We start from the raw sequence: 20,619 nt of genomic DNA, 5'->3' as shown, positions 1-20,619 counted from the left end.
CTGTTCATCCCAGTGTTTCTCAATAAAGCAGAAAGAAGGTTACTACAGTTGTTAAATAAATGTTCCTTCACTTAAATATTTTGCAATAGTTATTGAAAATTTGATAACCCTTCTTTTGCTGATTTGGAACAAGAATCCACAGTCAGTAGAACAGAAAGGGTGATATTTGCAATGTTTCCAGTTATATTTCATGGAATTTGTCAGAGGACAAGGTGGATTTGGGTGCTAGCAGGTAGTAAAGCGATTTTCTTCCTTCCTTGAGCCTATAAACTCATACTCCCTAAATGTAATTTTAGAGTATTAAAGGTGAAATTAATAAAATTGCTGAACTTGGATGTAGCTATAGTTTTTTGGCATTATCCTTTTCTGCAATTTTTTGTGAGATATTTATTGGCTAGGTCTATTTTGAGGTACAGATTTTAAAGAAAATATTATACACATTTTGTCAAGTGGAATTACACAATTTCTTAGAATCTGTGTTGTCTGCATTTTTGAAAAATATTATTTAAAACATTATATTATTTTTCTTCAGTAAAATCTCTTGGCTTAACTTATTCTGCTAGCTATTTTCTCCCTGTCTATGAAGGCTGCACTCACTTTGATTGGTGTTTTCTTATTTTTATGCAATCTCAGTTGTTTCTAAACAGAAAATCAACTTCCCTTGAAATATGTCAAGCTTTGTTCCTCTTTCTGTGCCCGTGTTTTTTGGCAACTCAGATCTAAGAATGCAGTTACTCAGAGTAGAACTGTTTGCAGCACTAAGCTGTGGATTTTCTTCTTACTTAAATTATAACCAGATACGTATTTCCATACTAAGAATACCTTGGGCAAAGATCCAGGAAAAAATGTCTTTCTTTGTATAGTGTTTGATAACTGCAGCTGCAATCTCTTGTAAATTTTACTGACTCTTAAAAATGTCAGAAGTTTGGGAAAAATGTAAATGTTAACTTTCTCTGTTACCAAGAGTATTTCCCATGTCAAGTTACATTCCACTCAAAATCTGAGGGTTAGGGAGGATTTTTTTTCATTGTCATATATTTTCTCATTCCAGTTGTTTGTTAATATAATTATTCAGATGTATTAGATGGTGATCTTTGCTAATGGGACAGTCATTCAGTTATCAAAGGATGAAAATCTAGTAATTTTGAATCACTTTTTTTTTTTTTTTTAGTATTAGAACACATTGTCATTTGTGAAGAGCTTCACAATGACTCCTGGAGCAAGATATTTGGTTTTACTTATCAAATTATCATCTCTGTATGAAATCCTATTAGAGACACAGGACTCTTACTCATACAGAAATCTTTGAAGGAATGGAATGTTAGGTTTTTATTTCCCTACGGTATTTTTTCTTAAAAGAGTATGTTAACTTTATGAGGAGTATAAGACTTGTTGAATTCAGGTTAGTTATTTCTGTACCTTATTTTACTTTCTGATAATCATTTCATACCTACGCTAATACCAGCGTTTTATTAATGTTACATCTTACAGTCTTTCTAGGCGGGTTTTGACCTGACTGGAGTTCCATTCTGATCCTCTGCTACATTCCACCAGAATTAACTCAGCACCAGCTAATTCCTGTTCCATATCATCTTCTATTATTCCATTTATAACTTCAGCCTTCTGACCAATTTCACAGAGTCACAGTAGGGCATGCACCCTGCTATAATCTTTTTATATTTCGCTATTCCTGTCCAGGGAGACAGTTTAGTTATGCCCTACTGTGTCCTTCCCAAGGGTACCACATAACCATTTGAAAGCTGTTAATATATAGAAATACTCCTTAATATTTCATATAGCCATTGTCTTTGTTGATGTAATATGCAAACATATTTCTGTGGGGTTTTGGGGTGCTTTTTTTTAAGAAATAAAATGAAGAGCCCTACTGTGATGCCACAGTATAAAAGTTAGCTTTTCACCATAAAAGACAAAAAGTTATTCTAGCTTATTTTAAAAACCACTACTTGTAACTACTTTTAACGAAGTAGTTAAAAACTACTGGTTTTTAACACGACATTGCATTTTTCACTTTTGCAACAAATGCCATGACTATATATGGAAAGAGAAATGGTGTGTGTATATAATGAATAAAGTCCTTTATCTTTAGGAATAAAATGTCAAACAGGAGTGTAAATGTAGCAGAAACATCACTGGAATTCACAGACCTAGAATACAACTGTGAGTATAGTGCTTACCTAACAGCAAGTACAAGATTTGGAGATGGCAACATAAAAAGTGATACCATAATATTCAGAACTTCTGAAGGAGGTAAGCTTATATGAAGTATGAGCTTTTATTTTCATTCAACCTTAAAATTCTGTCAGCCTTATTTAAGTTAATAAAGCCACTGAAGTAGAAGTGACATTTGACTTATAAAGAAGAGATATTCTACCTCTCTGTGTGGCTCTTTGTGTATACATGTATCTATGGTTCTATATAATTATGATAGGTATTTCTATTCATTTACTGGGAAACTAATTAGCATTTCTCTTCAGGGCAGATAAGATCCAAATAATTTCATTCTAAACTTTGAAATAAATCAAATTAGTTTTCAAATATATTTTAATAGTTCCTTATTTTAAGCAGCTGTAACACAACTTCTGATAGGGCAAATTCTTCTTAGAGTATTCCTCTCAAGTCTGAAATGTTTTTAATTTGAAAATTTACTCTGTAAGTATACATTGATTTGTTTATTCTGTTTTAATTATTTTATACTTCCAACATGGAAAGTGACTTTTATAGGATCATACCTTATACTGTGCTTTGAAAGTCATTCAGTTTAATTTTTTTCCTGGTTTCCCATCAATCATATTGCTATAATTTGTTCCAAAATAGATAGGCAGGCATACTTCAGAATCGCCCTGCACAGATATAAAAAAATTCCCCCAACACCCAGCCACTGGGAGGATTATTATCTATGTGAGCCATCCCTCCAAAATCTGTCTACATTGTCAGGTTGCAGATCTTCACAGTTGCTATTGAAGCTGGTATGGAAATATGAATTGACTTTATAGGGACAGACTTTAAGGACCTGGTCCTGGGGTTCCCCCTCCCATTAATATTTTAATATTTTGCACAAACTAGAGCAGTACAAAGCAAGAGAGGTACATAACTCACAGTGTTCAGTACTCTATTGCACATTCTCTAGAGCACTTTCTTGGATGAGAAACATGGATTTAAATTCTCCTAAGCTGACTTAAGGAATAGAATTTAGCTCTCCTACATCACTGTATTACTGAGAAGAACCATATGCTGCTATTCTTTATAAAATAGGAGGAGAGACTAATGGAGGAAGGCTTACAGAGGTCTTCCTGCACATTTAATAGTCTGAGTAAAGAGAAAGAAAGAGAAATGACCATACCATCCACGCTTAAGTATCTGGTTCACCTACATGAGTTGGGAGCCTAAATTCTGTTTATAATCAGAGAGAAAAAGGCTTTAAACTTAGGTTTTGTGAAACAAATCCTTTTTTTCCCTTACTAACTGTATTTGGAGTATAGACACCTAACTCAGTCAACTTCCATATCTGCAAATTAGATTTTCTATGTGCAAAGCAGTAAGTACAGGACAAATTCTATAAGAAAACTCCATCTGTTTAAAAATGCAACCAAATAAAAATATGGTTGAAAAAGTATTTTAAAAATTCATTTTTACAGATATAGTTTTATTTCATTATTTTGTGGAGCAGTTTCTATACCATAATCAGAAATACATTTAATTTGCCATAGGATGTTGTAAAATCTATTACAGTGGATATTCCTTGGGTACTAAAGTGTATAAAACCTTGAGGTACAACACTTCTGGTATGCTAAAACTAAACATTTTTCCAGCACCAAGTGATCCACCGAAAGATGTTACATACAGAAACCTTACTTCCACATCAATAATGCTATCCTGGTCTCCTCCTCAAAAGCCTAATGGAAATATACTGTACTACTCAGTTTATTTCAAAAACAATTCAGGAATATTCATACAGGTAAGCTTATTTTTATATTCTTTTGTAGAAGTCAATAAAATGTTCTAATAATTACTTAGAAATTAAATCAGTTTTATAGTCATCAATAAATTGGTTTTTCATAGTTCCTTTATCATGATGTAGTTTTTAAACTTACAAAGACAGAAGCACATCTTGTAATCATAGATGTTACATTGTGCATCTCACTGAGCATTCATATCATTAAGCATTAAAGTCAATAGATTTTGTGTAATATTCCATTATGCAAAGTTTTATGTACATGTGTATATATATATATATATATATATATATATATGCACACTTACACCTAATATATTTATAAACTTAACATATGTAGTGGATAGACTCATAGCCCACTACATGCATGGCACACCCTCCAGATTGTTTCTTTTAGTCCAAGCCAGCAATGTGAATAAATTTCTGGTTCTGGTTTTAATTTTTAATACATGTTTGTACAGTATTGAAAATATGAAGGTATTGTGAAAGCAGGGAATGCATATTTTTTTCATCTTTTTCTTACTCTCAAAAGGAAATTACTGTTTAGTATATTGAAGCAAAGATATTGATATTCTGAAGTTAAAGCTTAAAAGACAAATAAAATCTTATAAATAATATTTCGGTGATGCATTTTCATATAGGTTTTTTTGCTGTTGCTGCTTTCATTCTTAATTATGCACTACATTTATTAATTGCATATAGTCTTTCTGTTCTACTTTCTGTGAATATTTTATGGTACAGAAATATAATAAGAGAAGTAAGCTTCCTTTACAGGTTTTTGGTCACAAGTTGTATACAGTACGGAAGAAAAACAAGAAATATAAATTAATGGAAGAAAAACAATAAATATAAATTAATTTAGAAAATTATGTATGGCAAATAACATTGAATGCCTAAATTTATGATCAAGAAATGTTTAGGGTGAGGTATGCATTCACAAATGTTACACATACCTGTGTGTGAATAATTGCTGACACACTTCAGAGTATACACTTCTCTGACTTCTGTGAAGGTATATAGTTACCAGGCTCTGCGTAGTTTCAGGTGCAAGCAGGACTGTAGCATGAATTCATGACTGAGATTAAAATCAGGGCTACAGTTCAGAACATAGATTAAAATCAATGATACAGCTACAGTTTACACACACTGCAACAGCTGTTTCCTTAAACCTCTGGACCAATCCTTACATGAGTGCATCACCTGAGCTGGCCTGTCCTATGAAGGGCATCTCAAGCAATTTTAGAGGAGTACAACGGACTTGGATTATTCCTGTTTTTAGGAAGGTGCAATTCTGAGATGAATGAGTAAGGTGAAGCTGACACACAGAGAGAGAAAACTGCCTGGAATGTGTCCAGGATTCTGGAAATAAAGGAGGAAGATAGGGAAGATGAAGCTCAGTAACATTGGCCCAGCAAGGTGAGGGTCCAGTTTTATTACTGTGTGATGTAGTTAGGCCAGGACAGGATGGTGGCACAAGTGGAAGTTAATGCTGCTTTGGCATGTTATGTGTTGTCAGGAGAAAAGTGCTGACAGTAGTTCTACCTCTGTGTGTGGAAACTACCATTTTCATCCTTCTGACTTTGATTTTTATCCCATCCCTCTGCCATCAGAAGATAGGTTTCAGCTGCTGTTGCATCTGTCTCTTACTGCCCATGGGATATGAACATTAATCTCTTGAATCATGATCAAATCTTAATCTGTCTGCTCCCTTTAACTCCTTCTGCCCTTCACTTCCTGTCTGTTCACTGTTTAGCACTGCAACTACCATATCTACACTGCAGTCCTATTCTGTACCTTGGCATTCCTGTGGATTCAAGACAGATTTCAAACAGGTGTAAAAAAGCCAACCCATTTCTATCAGATATTTTATATTACTCTTTTTACAACCGAGAAATGCATGTGTGAAAGTCAGTTTGATATGTGACTATATATATATATATAAATACATATATGATATATACAGACAGTTGTAAGCTGCATAAGTATGCATACATATAGGTTACAACTATCTGTAACTTAGAAGTAAAACCATGTAACAGCAGGGTCTGTTACTAAGTTTTGTATTGCACACATTTGGAAAGAAAGAATCTTTGGCTGAAATACTCTGCGTCAAGGTCACCACCTGCTTATGTTTAACCAAACTGTATTTTCAGTTTGAGAAATTATACAGGAGAATTGAAAAAGTAGGTGATCTTTTCAAATTTCACATTGTGGGCAGCCATTATCTATCAGTCTTTCCCCTGTTTCTTTGTCAGAACAAAATGCCAGAGGTCCAAGTCTTATAGCATATCTTTTAGATGCATGAACGAACACCCTTGCTGAAGAATATCAAGCAAATTAACGTGTCCTAATGCTCTCATAAACTGAAATAGATACAAAAGTCATAGAAAATTGGTGCTGTTCTGTTGTCTCAATTTCTCACTTTTCACACATTCTCAGAATGCTCAGGCATATTAAAATCTAATTAATATAAACCTCTGACTATTAATACATTAAAACTAGGAAGTTAGTAGCTGCAGAGTGACTAATTTTATTTAGGGAAAAAAATACCCAAATATAAAAAAGATCTGAGATAAAAGATACAGTTTACTCCTTGACATGATGCAGAAACTTGAGTTTTCTGTGAAAAAGGGAAAATTTATGTACCCTCATCAGCCAGAAAAATAATGTGTAGTTTTTTACTTTACTGGTGTACATGAAAAATAACACTGCAGCTGTCCAGTCAGAAGGCCTGGGGTGCTCAGACCTAAGTTTCAAGACCAGAATAGCAGAAGGAAATATTTAGTGATGGAGATTAGATTTAAGGATTTTGGTAGAACAGTGGGCTGTTTCTATGGGGATGCTGACAGTAGTAAAAGAAAATATGTCAGAGAGGGAGAAATGACTGGTAGCCAACTAGAAGAAACCATCACCTGCATTATTGTAGGTTCCAGTTCAGCTTTATCTTTCATTTTCTGCTGTCACAGGTCTAGGGAAAATGCTACTTCTTGGTGTATTTAACCTGTCCCAGTGCAGTAATGATATGACATATATGCCGACAGAGTACTTCCTTCACTGATGACGTGACACTGCACCACTTCTTCACATCACTTCCCTGTGACACTGCTGGGTTCCTACAGTTCAAGCTTTCACTGTTTGCAATAGCAGCTTTGCAAGCTTTGCTCCACAATGCCTTGCCTGGTGCTTGAAGCAATAAAATTGCCCAAATTCTCAGTCCTATCAAGGAAACAAATCAAAGACATTATGGAAGTAACGTCTCTTGGCTAAATATATCAATCTATGAAAGATATCGTTGACTTGAATGAACACTGTTACTCAATCTCTATATACTTATGTTTTGATCAGCAAGAAAGTAGGAAAGATATTAAAAACATAAATATATGCTTCAGTAAATTTTCCCAGTGTAGGAACTGCAGTACAGATGAAAACTGTCCTGCTCTAACAAACCAGACAATGGAACCAGGGACAAGGACTTAAAAAAAGTCTATGATCCTTACAGCAACCGAATTTTCAACCCTGAATCATCCAACCTCTACCTCAAACCAAGCAAAGTGATCCCGACTGGATGCAGTTCAGAGTGAAATTCAGCTTGGTCTACCTTTGGGATCAAGACAAGAGAAGCAAACAATGTGTTGTATTACTTAACAATCAAACATTTTCTTTCACCAGTATGACCAAAGTAGGGATAAAAAGGGGAACTTCCCTACTGTAAATTTTAAAAAAGCTGGTCTCAGAATGGTACAGCAGACAAAAAGGAAATAACTTCACTTAGGTTTTTACTGCAACAGTGAATATTATGCTCCTTGAAGGATGTCTTGAATTAGCCCTCACACTGTCACCATTCTCACCTGATTCCCAGAGTCAAGCATGTGATCCTCAGACTCAAAAGAAGTATGCATTACAATGAACCTAAAGAAGAAAGGGGTTTAGAGTGAAGAGAGCACCACCATGTTTTCCATATACAGCTAATTACAGCTTTATGCCACTGGAAATATCTGCCACTTCCTGATGTGAAGAAGATACTAGTTTCTACTGACACTTTCATGGCTTGAGTGTATTGCTTACACTTAGCTACTTTTAATAATCTGATACTTTGCTATGTCAAAACTTCTTTCATGTATAGATGAAGAAAGGGACAGAAGGAAGAGTTTCTTCAGCTGTAGCCAAAGATCCTAAGCTGTTTGCTTTCATCTGTGGCCACAGTTAATTGTTAAACTTCCTATAGTCTTCTATCCCCAGGGTACAATTAGTACAAGTTTCATCTTTTCTTAGTTTGTACCCACACAGTTCCTCCTGCACACTGTTACTTTTAATTATGCATTCCTTTTTTTTCCCCAATATTTTGTCATATCAGTAGTTTGAGATATCTCCACTCCTTGGACTCCTCACAGTAAAAGAATTACATCTTAAAATAGTTTTTGTTGAGCCACCAAAACCCTGTTAATAATATTCACGTTGGTTCACTGAGTCCTTAACTGCCAGACAGCTGGCTAAATTGTAAAGGTCTTTTTAAACTAAGAGTTGAATTTTCAGCTGTTCATACCAATAAGCTCCCATTAAATCTAGTATCAAAACTTGATGTGGTAGCCTTGATATTTTTACCTTGAAAAGGTAATTATTTAAGTAAGGTAATTATTTAAGGTCTAATTTTAAAATATCTGATTATTAGATGTTGTTATAAATTACTAATTATTCTTAATAATAATAATAATAATGATAGTAACAACAGGAGGGTATTAGAATGCTTCTTCTGGGCCAGACACTTTCTGTCATACTCTGCTTGAGTATTGGAAAGTTTAAATGAATACCTTAGAATCTGATCAACAGATTCCTGTATTTTAACTTACAAAATGTAACACAAAACTCTTTCCAGCCTCTTTCAGTTAAGTATGAAGCTAGCATGAAATCCAAACTACTTCTAGAAGAAAGTCATATATTAAGGTGGATTCTTTTTGTATTTTGTCCTGTGTTGACTTAATCTAATCTATTGGGAAAAACTAACAGTGTGTTTATAGTCAGTTAATGAAAGTGGATATAAAAAATTATGTTCACAATATGTGCAGCTTCTGTTCTGCATTCAAAACAAAGGCTTTTCATTGCAAAACAAACTGTTTACTTATTTATGTCAGTACTAATGACTGCAGGCAAAACTAGGTCTTCAAATATAGGTATAAAAATCTCATGGAAATGAATGAGAGTGTCACCTATCGTTTTCTGCAAAAATAAAAATATTTTACAGAAAAACTGGTGAAGTGCTGTATTAGATATATAAATTGATATGCATTGGTGACAGACATCAAGATTGCATACTGAACTATCAGTTTGCACAGTACTGTATCAGCTGTGTGATAGAGCATATAACAGTGGCTTTCTCAGTAGGAACTTGAGAAATGAGAAATATAATCCATTTTTCAGTATACACTTTTAGCATGCCTGTGCTTATATGTAGTATTTCTAAATTTTAATACCCAAATATTTCTGTTGCGTTTCTCCTGCTTTAGTAAGCTTACTCTCACAGCCTCTCTTTTTCAGAAAAAACATTTATTTGAAAGCTAGCTTGGATTTTAAAGAAGCGGAGGGTGTGGATTTGATCTAACACCAAAAAACAGGGGGCAGGCCAAATAGCTGGAATTCATCAGGGGGTTGGTCAAAATCCAGCTCACCCTGAAAATATTGCAGTGTAGAAAAATTAGGACTTCTTTGGTCCTGAGAAGTATTGTCCATGCCATCTGCTCAGTGGGGCAATGTGGCTGCTGAAAAGAAATGCCACTGGCTCCTTGAATCAGCAGCAAAGATTTGACTTCCTACCCAGTGCTTGAGCTGAATATGCTTATGGGCTAAATAACTTCTCAACAATTTTCAAACCATGAACCAAACTGTGTTGGATCATCTAAGTCAGGTTCCTGTAAAGCAGTGGATGATTCAACACATTCACTTATGTGGTATAGCTGAACTTAGATAAATAATACGCTATATGTATTTTATTTTTATCTTCCAAAATGGTTGATTTTAAACAGGAATAGCCTCCTTAGAGGTGCTGATCTGAAGCACTAGCTTATTGCTGTAGCCACAGTATTAATGACATTTTTTAATATAGCTCAAATGACAGTGGGACTAGGTTCTGTTGCTATCCTTTCATTAGCAAGTAACTGCAGAAAGGAAATAAATTCTGTTGATGCTTTCAATTTAACACGGTCCACTCACTGTGGCTGTTTCCTTAGAGATAGTGTCATGGTATTATTGCAAGGGACAACTAGCAAAAGGAACAGTTTATCAAGTGGTGCAGTGAGATCTCTGCCACTGAAAGCTTTAAGTTAAAAATCTACTCTCATAAAAATGGATTAAAGAGAGAGAAGTCCTTTGGTTTGATTAACATGGATCAGCCAAGGCATGTGTGATTCATGTAATCTATCAGCAGTTAGCAGATCTTACTTTTTTCTTGATGAAATATGCATAAACACACCGCAATATTACACTTTTAATTTCTGAATTGGCATTCAACAATTACAAACAACAGGAGAAGCCAATTATGTGCTCTGTAGTACTTACAAGGAGTAACAACAGACCTCATAAAATCGAGAATTTCAGAAAAATCAGTACTCATTAGGAGTCAAAGCATAGGTTTTTTGTCTTCTGAGTATGGTAAATAATTTCTGCTGCTGGTGATGGCTAAATGGTTAACTAGAAAGTGAAATCAATGAATAAAAACATTTTAAGTGCTAACATTTTCTTTCTCTCTCTCTTTAGAATTTCACAAGTTATGGTAATGACAGCAACATCAGTGTGTCTCCATTTGTAGTGCTGGATGACTTGGCAAAATACAGCCATTATACTTTGTGGTTAACTGCAAGCACAGCTTTTGGAGATGGAAACAAAACCAGTGAAAAAATAGATGTGCATACAGATCAGGATAGTAAGTGAATACTTTTTTAGTGCTCACTGCATATCAATGATTTTATTAAATATTTATTAAATATTCTCCAACTTAAAAATATTTTACTGTTATAATGGCAAAGTTAAAAAAAATACCATAAAGTGTGGTTTTCAGTGCTGCAATATTTATCTTTGCAAGGAAGGTACTTTGATTTGAGTCTCTGAAATTCTAAGAACATAGAGCACAAGCCTCTGTGGATACAAGCAATTAAATTATTGTCATAACCTTTCATTAAACTCTTTTCCTAAACAAATTTAACAGAAACGATTGTTCATATATGCCTTCAACTATTTTCCTTTTGATATTGAGAAAAAAATTATTTTTAAAAGTTGTAGAAAATATTCCAACTGACATTTTCAGACTAATTATATTTTGAGCAGTTATTTCTGGTTGGGGTTTGGATGTTTTATTACTGTAATCCATGCATTTAATTTTTTGCTTATTATCTCTCATAGTCCCAGAAGGTTTTGTTGAAAATCTGGTCTATCAAAACATTTCCTCATCTTCTGTAAATGTAAGCTGGCTTCCACCATCCCAGCCAAATGGCTTAGTCTTCTTTCATGTTTCTCTAAGTTTAATGCAACTGGGAACCAGTAAGATATTATCTTTCCTTACTTACAACACAAGCATAATTTTTGATGATCTGGAGAAATATACTGATTACCTTCTGAAAATCACACCAGCCACTGATAAAGGATCTTCTGAACGGCATACTCTAAGTCTTCATATAAGAACTGATGAAGATGGTAAGATTAAGATATTTTATTAATTCCTAAGGAAATGTATAAAAAAACCACAAAGAACTTTCTAAAAGAAAGAAAAATTGTGTCTATTTTTCTTGCTTCACTTAAAGTTTTTGTTATACAGTGACATGAATAACTGCTACACATTTCTAAGACAATGAAATAGAATTTTTTATTGTAACTCATATTTTTCTGAGATCACCCTTGTTTTTCTCTTTCTTTTTTCTTCATATAGTCCCAGAATCAGCGCCTGTAATCAAAAAATTTTCAAATCTCTCAACTACCTCAGTTATGCTTTCATGGGACCCTCCTGTTAAGCCAAATGGAATTATAATACATTATGATTTAAATCTATTTGGGCCAGAAAGGAATAGCTCATTCTCTAGCACCGATAAGTTTATTATTTTGGAAGACCTTCTGCCATTCACATTGTACAGCATTTATGTAGTTGCCAGAACAGTAAAAGGACCTGGTCCACCTGCTGTGCTTCAGTTCTACACAGATGAGTCAGGTGAGAAAATTCATTTGTAACCAGCTTCAAAATATCAGCCTATGTTACTGCATCCATCTTAGATCTGAGCATCAGACCTGTTATGAAGAATTACTTTTCCATTGTTCTGTGAATGAAGAGCTTTCAGAAGAAGAAAACACTTCAAGGCAAGTGTTTCTTGAGTGCTCCTCCTGCCACAGTGTGCAAGAGGAGGTCACATTCTGCATAGGATTACAAAAATAACTCCATGAAGAAATATCTTCTGCCTTTGGAATGCATTATGGTTTGCAGAGTGTCAGGGATTTTGAAGCAAGCAACAGTACATTTCTCTTCATCCCCCCATGTAATTTAAAAATGATAAAACATGGAAATATTTCTGACACATTCACACAGTTCTCCTTTACATGGACCTCCTCTCCCCTGCATGGTAAATTACACATCTTTTAAACATATGATGTGTTGTGCTCCATATACGGTGTAGGAAGCAAAGTATATCGCATTCCAGTTATATATGCAATATGACTTCTCTTAAATGCCTTAGTTCTGACAGTAGGGATGTTTAAGTGATTAATAGATTTGTTAGATCTCTAAGAAGATCCCTTGCTGACTAAACATGTATTCTGGATTAATGGAATTTGTTTCATGTCAAAGAGGAAGAAAAGGTATTGAAATAGCAATGAAGTATTGTTAGCTTGAATTCAGATACAAATGTTAACAAAAGCACTTATGTTCTCCTGCATGTCTGAAGTGTATTGTTTTGCCTGGATTATTTGTGATTTGGAACTCAATAACATTTTTCTTTTGCAGTGCCATTAGCTCCACCCCAGAATTTGACCATTATCAACTACACCGCAGATTCTGTGTGGCTAAAATGGGATCCAAGTCCCCAGTCAAACGGTGTTATTATGAGATATAATTTTAAGATTTATCAAAACAACACTGAAAAACTATTTTTTTGGGTATGTTTATAATTAAAAGTGCATAATCTTTTAAAATATTTTTTCATACTTTAGGAAAAAAAATATGGTGACTATTTTAAATGGCTGTTACGCTCCTAGAATTACGAAGCTCCTATAAGTTCCTATTTGCTAAGACAGTTTATTTTCCTTCCCACCATACCTGTAATTTAATTTTTCAAATTTAACAGGAAAAATTGTTAGATTTTAATGTGCTTTGAGCTTCTAATGTTTCATTAATGGTGAGATTTATTAATCTTAATTTGTATTTTAATGTAAGCTTGATGTTAGAAAATTACAGAAGTTACTTGCTTTGTGGCTACCTTTGTTTAACTATTTAGTACCTATTGACTTTCAAGATTGAAAAAAGCAGTAACTCCTAGTCACCTTAAGAAAAAGTAAAAACTCTTCAGAGGTCTTCATTAAAAAAAAAAAATGAAAAATTGGCACAATAAGAACTGAATAAATTGTGACTGAAATAGATGCTATATAAATATTCAGGGCCAGGATGGGCGGAGCTCTGAGCAACCCTATCTTATGGAAGATTCCCTACTCACAATATGGGGGTAGGAAGTGGATGATCTTTAAGGTTCCTTCCAACTCAAACCAAACTATGAATCTGTAATTTTATGACATACAAAATTTGATCAAGGCTTAAATCTGATTGCTTGCATGGCCTCAGGAAATGCTTCATGAACTGCAAGCTGAGGTCAGGATTGCGTCTCAAGCTTAGAAACTATATAATGAGCCCTGCTCATCTGAGACGCTTGTAAAATCTGCAGGACAAAGCATTGCTGCGGTGAGGTCTGCTGTTATTCCCCTTTGTGGAAGTGCTGGCATCATCCCAGTTTCTTCCATAATACTTGAAAGGCCACCATGCACACATGAAAGAGGAACTGTGGATTCTACAGTGGATTCTACCTTTAGAAACACATTCTTTGGGTATTCATAGAAATCACCAAAGATCTCTCCATCTGAGGCAGACTCAAATTAAATTAGAATACAGAAACAGGCTGAAGCACTTGAATGTGTCAGCTATGCCCTACATTTCTTCATGTTTTGTAGTGGTTTATGGGCAAGAAATTAGATTAAGGTCGTGTCAGCAAGGCAGAGAAAGAAATTTATATAGAAATACTGTATTTAGGTACTGTAATTCTCTGATAGCTTGGATCCCACAAGATGTTCGTCAGAATTTCTTGCTGAAATTCAGCTTGCTGTTATTATAGTCTTACAATTTGAACAACTATGCCTTGTATGGTCTGGGAAAAACAGATCCAAGGAATTGAGCTGAGGGTTTTTTTGTTGTTGCAGTTTTGCTTTTAGTTTTAGTTTTCTGTTTTTGTTTGCTTGTTTAAACTCTTCATCAATCTATGTAGAAACTGACCCATGACCTCTTCCACTGCAGGGGTGCAGCAATGAAGTAGAAGGTGAGAGGGGTTGATGTGAAGCTGGAAATAGTTTTCAGTATTTGACTGAAAGCTACTCAGAGTAGAAGAGGCAAAACTATGGCTGTAAATCTTCTGTTCACTTCAGTAGGTTCAAAGTGAAGTCCACAATGTTTCTAGAGATTGTGTACTAATAATATTTCTTTCCTTAAGAACATTTCAGGTTCAAACCATGAGACAAACCTCGTTGGATTAGACCCATACAGCCCCTATTTTATCAGTGTTTCTGCATTTACCAAGCTTGGGAATGGCAATCAGTTCAGTAATGCTGTCCAATTTACAACAATGGAATCAGGTTAGATGTGACTTTTTCTAAGTTCTGACAGTTTTAAATATATTAATATTATTTTCCTTGTATGTCTGAACAAAAGTATTCCTCTTCTGTCCAAAGAAAACATAACCTAACACTTAGTCATCATCTCTTGCCTGTGTAGCACTGATTCATATTCCTATTGTAGACTGGGTTTGAAGTCTGATTTCGGAAGTGTAGAATTAAAAATGTCCTCGTCTGAAATGAGAGGCTTATATGGCTACTATAAATCTTTTAATAGCAACACAGATAAAGGAGGAAAATTAGATAGGTATCAGTCTTTGCAGATCAAAGCAGTAATTCAGATCCCTGTGAAAATAACTGGAACAGTAGCAGTATCAAAAGCAGCTGGACAAAAGATTGGCAAATGAACTGGAAATTATATTAGACAAATATAAATTTTTAACTAGTGTTTTTTATAATGTATTTTAGGAAGGAAGCTAGCCACTAAGAGTAAAATACTTTACATTCACTACAGAGAGCCTGTGGGTTTGTGAAACTGGTTGTTGTGCAAAACTGTAGCTCCTTTGCAACTCAAAGCAGGCTCTGTAAGAGCTGTCAGTGCAGGGGACAAACATGGGTTAGGGAGCTCCCAGGTTCCTTTGCACTGTTAGCAAAGGGAGCAGATCCCAAAATAAAAGGATCCCATATGATGACTACAGGTCTGCTAAGATCACATTTCCAGTGAAAGATTCTTTCCAGAAACTGTAAAGCAGAGGTTCTGGGGAAAAGTTACACCATCAGAAATCTGCACCATCATTGAGCTGGTCCATTTTGGCTGTTGGACCCCTGCAGCTGAAGGTGGTCCACCTCGAGAGCCATGGTCACCCATCAGTTGTTTCATTTCATCACTGACATTCCATACTTCTGGTACTTTCTTCAGTTCTCTTTAACCAATTGTTCATAAATAATTGCTCTATTTGCAACATGACTATAATATTTTCTACCTTCATTAATTTTTTATGAGCATTTAAAAAATTTCTTCTGCTGGAATAAAGATTTCTTCAGCAAATAAATGGGGAACAGTAAGTTAAAAGAATTGATATGAGAGCTATGAAACCTGCCCAGTGATTTCTGTACAGACAAGTGTGATATAGTGCCTGAAAGAAATAAGGCTGACAGATAAATAAGGAAATAGATAAATAAGGAACTTCTGCTGTTGATGTTGTTGTTATATGTATGGAGTAGGTTTATGGAGTATGTATGTTGTATATGTTATAGTACACTGTATTTTTTAATAAAATGGGGAAAATATGAGCAAAAGGTTTTGTTGGTAAAACAAAACTGAAGCACACAATTAGGAAGAAGCCAGACAGATGGCCTCTTCTGTCTCAAGTACTAACATCAGTCATATTCAGAGTAGCTGGAAATGAACAATCTAATTAGGACAAAGTCATAGTTTCATCCTTTCAATGTGTTTCTTTTATTAATTCGACAATGCAGTGTTTGACTCTTGCTCTGAACATTGGGTCTGCTTCTCTAGTGATATTGTTCTGTGACTACAATTTTAATTGTGTGTGCATGTTAATCTTTGATACCTGTGTATCCTTTAAGTGCCAGATGCTGTACAGAACATTGGTTGTATTGCAATGAATTGGCAATCGATCCTAGTGCAGTGGGACCCTCCTGCTTCAGCCAACGGCATAATCACACATTACATCATAGCAGTTGAAGGAAATTCTACAAACCTTTCATCTCATGATACACTGCATACTTTTACAAATCTGCTTTCCAATGTTACTTATCAAATTAAAATAAAAGCTGCAACATCTGCTGGTGATGGTGAAGAACAGATATGCAATGCCACTACTCTTCCAGAAAAAGGTAAATAATTATTTAAGTTAATTTTTTGTTTAATTTCAATGATGAATATGAAACAAGCAGGCATGAAGAGACTGCTTCAATAAAGGCAGTTAAATCATTCTATTGTTTAAATTTCTTGCTAGTAGTGAATGAAGAGAAACAGGGCTTCCTCTTTCTCCTGTTTTAGAACACACCTAGTGATGAGAATAAATTGCCATTTTTAAAAGCACACTGAGAACATCTTTTTCCATGTGAGTTATTTTATTCATTTATGATCACCTTTTTTTTTTTTTTTTGTCCTATAATATCTGCCTTGTTCCTAGTATATTTAGCATATTTGAGATTGAGTGTCTGAAAAAAATTTTGGAAGTGAAATTTTTTGTTGTTTTGCTTTTACTAACTGACAGTGGTATGAATTCATTGACAATAAAGCTGTTCTGAATCCAGGAAATTGAGAATTTAGCCTCTACAAGCAAACTTTGTAATAACTTTCCATGGATAGGATTTTTTAAAACAAGAAAGAAAATTGTGAGCTAAATCCAAAGGAAAACGTAGACAGGTTTTCTGGTATTGAAGTGAAAAATTGTTACCCAAAGTCTCCTTCCTTTTTCTCTCCACATACACACTTCACCCTTCACCTAATCTTGTCAGTGTTTTCAGTTGGCATGTGAAATATGGAGATGATATTCTGTGCAAAATAGAGTCAGTTCTGTGTGACTAGCTATGTACCTAGCTTCTAAACTGAAAGTGGACAGGAGCTCAAATCTGGATCCAGGAAGCAAAGGCCTGTTTCAGTCCTCCAGTCAGGGATGATTTTTACTCTTGGGACTATTTCTTGGGATTTTTTTCTTCTTTGGTAATAGTTAAATATAAAAATTTAATAATTATGTTAAGCAAGAAACATCCAGATAAGATTTCACTTTTATACCAAATTACAGGATAAATTACTGCATTTAGCTCTTTCTTTTTTTTTTTTTGTATGAAGTGACATCTGTTTATACAATGGAGTTGAGGAGGCCTCTATTTCAGAAAAGCTGGATAATTAGAAAACACAGGGATGGAGTGGAGGAGCACAACTGTGCCCCATGAGGCTTAGAAACCAAACCTAGCTCTTGTAATACTTTATTCCTAAGTTTTTGGATAACTTAAAAGATGAGTTGCAGCACTCATTCTCATATATACTTCAACTGAAAGAGTGAATTTTCCCCGATCTGTCAAATAATAAACACAAGAATCTGTGTCAGCAATAAGGTTCAGGATGGCAAATGGAGGGGAGCAGCTCGGCTATGCAGGCTTGGGTCAGACATTGAACTTGGAGATCAGATTTACCCTTACTCTCAGATTTCTTGTTGCTAGCTTCCTGAGTGGCATGCACCTCCACTGGATCCCTCTGGTCCACAGAGCCTTGGTCTCCCATTATGAGGTTTGATTTCCACACTTCTTAAAATTAGACTTGTGGATGTGCATGTCTGAATGACTCTAGACCATGTCTGTGTTGCCAGATGAGCTACTGCTGCTTTGGTTCCAGATCAAATGGATGAGCTCCAAATGAAGACAAGCCCCTTGCTGGCATATTTTGGCCAACATTGTGAAAATTGCCAGGGTTGTACTTTGATGACTGTCCCTCCTCCTGATACACTCTATCCCACTAAAGCCTGGCCACATCTGTTATTTGAACTATGACGTGGCACATTCATACACATTTCTGATAAAAATGTTCAGTCTAAATTGGCTTTCTCATCAACAGTTCCCTTACAAATGCTGCCAGTTTGTGATCCCTGCTGGTCCCCCTCTGTCCAGAACCTTGGCAATTTAAGACATATGCCTGGTTCATCTGTCATCTTGTTTGCTCAGAAACTTCTGTTCTTCAGCAGGGCTCAAAATCCAATTTTGAAAAGGCAAAGGAATTGTTTAAGTATTAGGGAAGAGCATACTCTTACACAACATTTTACAGTATTGGCTGGAAATAATGTAGTTAGCTGAGCTGCTGTGCTTGATGCAGTTGAGTATGCTCCTGCATTTCTGAGCATTTCTCAAATGCAACACTCAAAGCTTTCTTTTACACCATGGCTGCTGAACAGCCAACCCTCCGAGCCAGAGCAAGACTGAACCTGGGGTGGAGTTCAGACTTGGAGATAGTTGCGTAGGAGGGATGTTACCCTCTGGTAACAGAGGAGAACAGGAGACTTCCCAGGTGCTTCACACCTTGAAGGATGGGGGAAAGGCTTCTAGCAGTGTTAAAGAAGCCTGACACCTGAGAAAGTTAACTGTTGGGATTTCTGGGAAATTTGGGATTAGTTTTTAATTAGCCCTTGAGGAAAAACTGAGAAAGCTGTGGATTAAGCCTGGGCTTTAGCGAGTGACTGGTAGTGTTTTATAGTGTTATAAAGAGTTGTGCTAGCAGGGGAACAAACCCAAACTAGACTTTTTTTTTTTTAACAGTATTTGTTTTATGTGTCTTATCACTGGTTGTTTTCCTAAGTGAAGGATTTATACTCCAACACATGTACTTTTTGCCACAAACTCTGCACTAACCCTTTCTTGCTTTGTTGTTGCTTAGTCATATTTTCAACAAACTAGTTATTATTAGGACATTTCCTTAGCTATGTGTTTGTATGAATTGTTTTGTAGTGACTGGATACTAGGAATTGGAGATTCATGGATGGGAATGGAAACAGTTTTATAGCTGTTGTCAGCTTCTTATTTATGGTGGTCTAAGATTAGTCACAGAATATGTAGCCAGCACTGAGTCACTTGCAATGCATTTATTTCTGACATAAAGTGAAATCGAATTTGGCTCAGTGTCTCACTGCATAGCATTTGACCTTTAAATTCTTGGCAAGATTATTTACCTTTTTGAGGTAAATTTGTTCATATCTGGGTACAATTAAACATGAATCATGAAGCTGAAATTTATGAGGAGATTAGTACTGTTTTGTGTCTAATCTAGCTCCATTGTCATGGTAAACTACCTCTGCCAGGCTGCAGTATGTTATAAAAGCCGTCGGCTTTGTAGTGGTAGTATTAGTTTGTGATTAAATACATTATAAGGAATAAAAAAGAGAATATTATATACATACACATGTGTAAATGAGTTAGGATTTTATGACTGAATAGATATCCTTGGATTATCTTCAAGATAATGCACATACTAAAATGAAATTTTATTAAGCATGAGTGAATTTTTAGAAGTAAGAGACAGCCATGAAGTAGTAGAAAACTTCTCCAAAAGGCACACCAAAGCTGTGAATATTCAGTTAACTCACAAATCTGAGGCAAGTGTAACAGTCGTTCAGTTTACAATAAAAATAGAGCAATTAAAAAGCCAGTTGGGGATATCCAAAGCATGAATAATACAAAGAAAACTGCTTTTGCTTTACTTTTTTTCTTTCAGATGTTTCTTTATAGACTGTTCATTATTTTATGAGAATATTAATGATATTGATTGCAGTATTAAGATACACAGAGTAATTCCCCTACTTCTCCCCCTTACTGCTAGTCTCATACCTGAACACAGGCTTAGATGACATTGAGGTCCCCACTGTACTCTGGTGACAGTCCCTACCATTTGTCTTCTGCTAAACAGACATTCATTCATATCTTACATTTAAAAGAAACATGGCTAGAAATTTGCCCAAGAAGCATTTTTTCATTTAATCTGGGCTTCATTTTCCAGGCCATTAATAACTTGTAGCTATACACAGATGTATGCCTTGTGAATAAAGAAGAGTAGTGCCTAAAGGAATTGGTGATGGGGAAGTTTCTCAGGTCTTTTGGTGTGGAGGTGGAAAATTGACATCATCTTTTGTTACATGTGCACAAAATGTCTTTACTCTCTGCACAAGGAACACTCTAAAGGTTCTGGATTTGTATCTGGAGTATGGAGGTTCCCACTGGAAAATACGGGCCTTTTTTAATCAAACCTTTGAGAAGCACAAAACATAGCAAGAGTTTAAAGCCATCTT

At 35.2% G+C, this 20,619-nt stretch overlaps 1 protein-coding gene across 1 annotated transcript in view; it reads left to right on the top strand.

Annotated features, from left to right (window-relative positions):
* Positions 1 to 20,619, top strand: part of PTPRQ (protein tyrosine phosphatase receptor type Q) — a 100,373-nt gene that overhangs the window by 25,531 nt on the left and 54,223 nt on the right. Inside the window, exons 18-25 of the mRNA XM_058863363.1 lie at positions 2,108 to 2,268; positions 3,831 to 3,976; positions 10,721 to 10,886; positions 11,363 to 11,653; positions 11,886 to 12,161; positions 12,948 to 13,099; positions 14,695 to 14,836; positions 16,406 to 16,675. Coding sequence (XP_058719346.1) covers positions 2,108 to 2,268; positions 3,831 to 3,976; positions 10,721 to 10,886; positions 11,363 to 11,653; positions 11,886 to 12,161; positions 12,948 to 13,099; positions 14,695 to 14,836; positions 16,406 to 16,675 — 1,604 coding nt within the window. The remainder of the gene's footprint in view (positions 1 to 2,107; positions 2,269 to 3,830; positions 3,977 to 10,720; positions 10,887 to 11,362; positions 11,654 to 11,885; positions 12,162 to 12,947; positions 13,100 to 14,694; positions 14,837 to 16,405; positions 16,676 to 20,619) is intronic.

Source organism: Poecile atricapillus, chromosome W (genome assembly GCF_030490865.1).
Source record: "Poecile atricapillus isolate bPoeAtr1 chromosome W, bPoeAtr1.hap1, whole genome shotgun sequence".
NCBI classification, from domain to species: domain Eukaryota; kingdom Metazoa; phylum Chordata; class Aves; order Passeriformes; family Paridae; genus Poecile; species Poecile atricapillus.
Note: the sequence above shows the minus strand (reverse complement) of the source record. Positions and strands in the feature narration are given on the sequence as shown.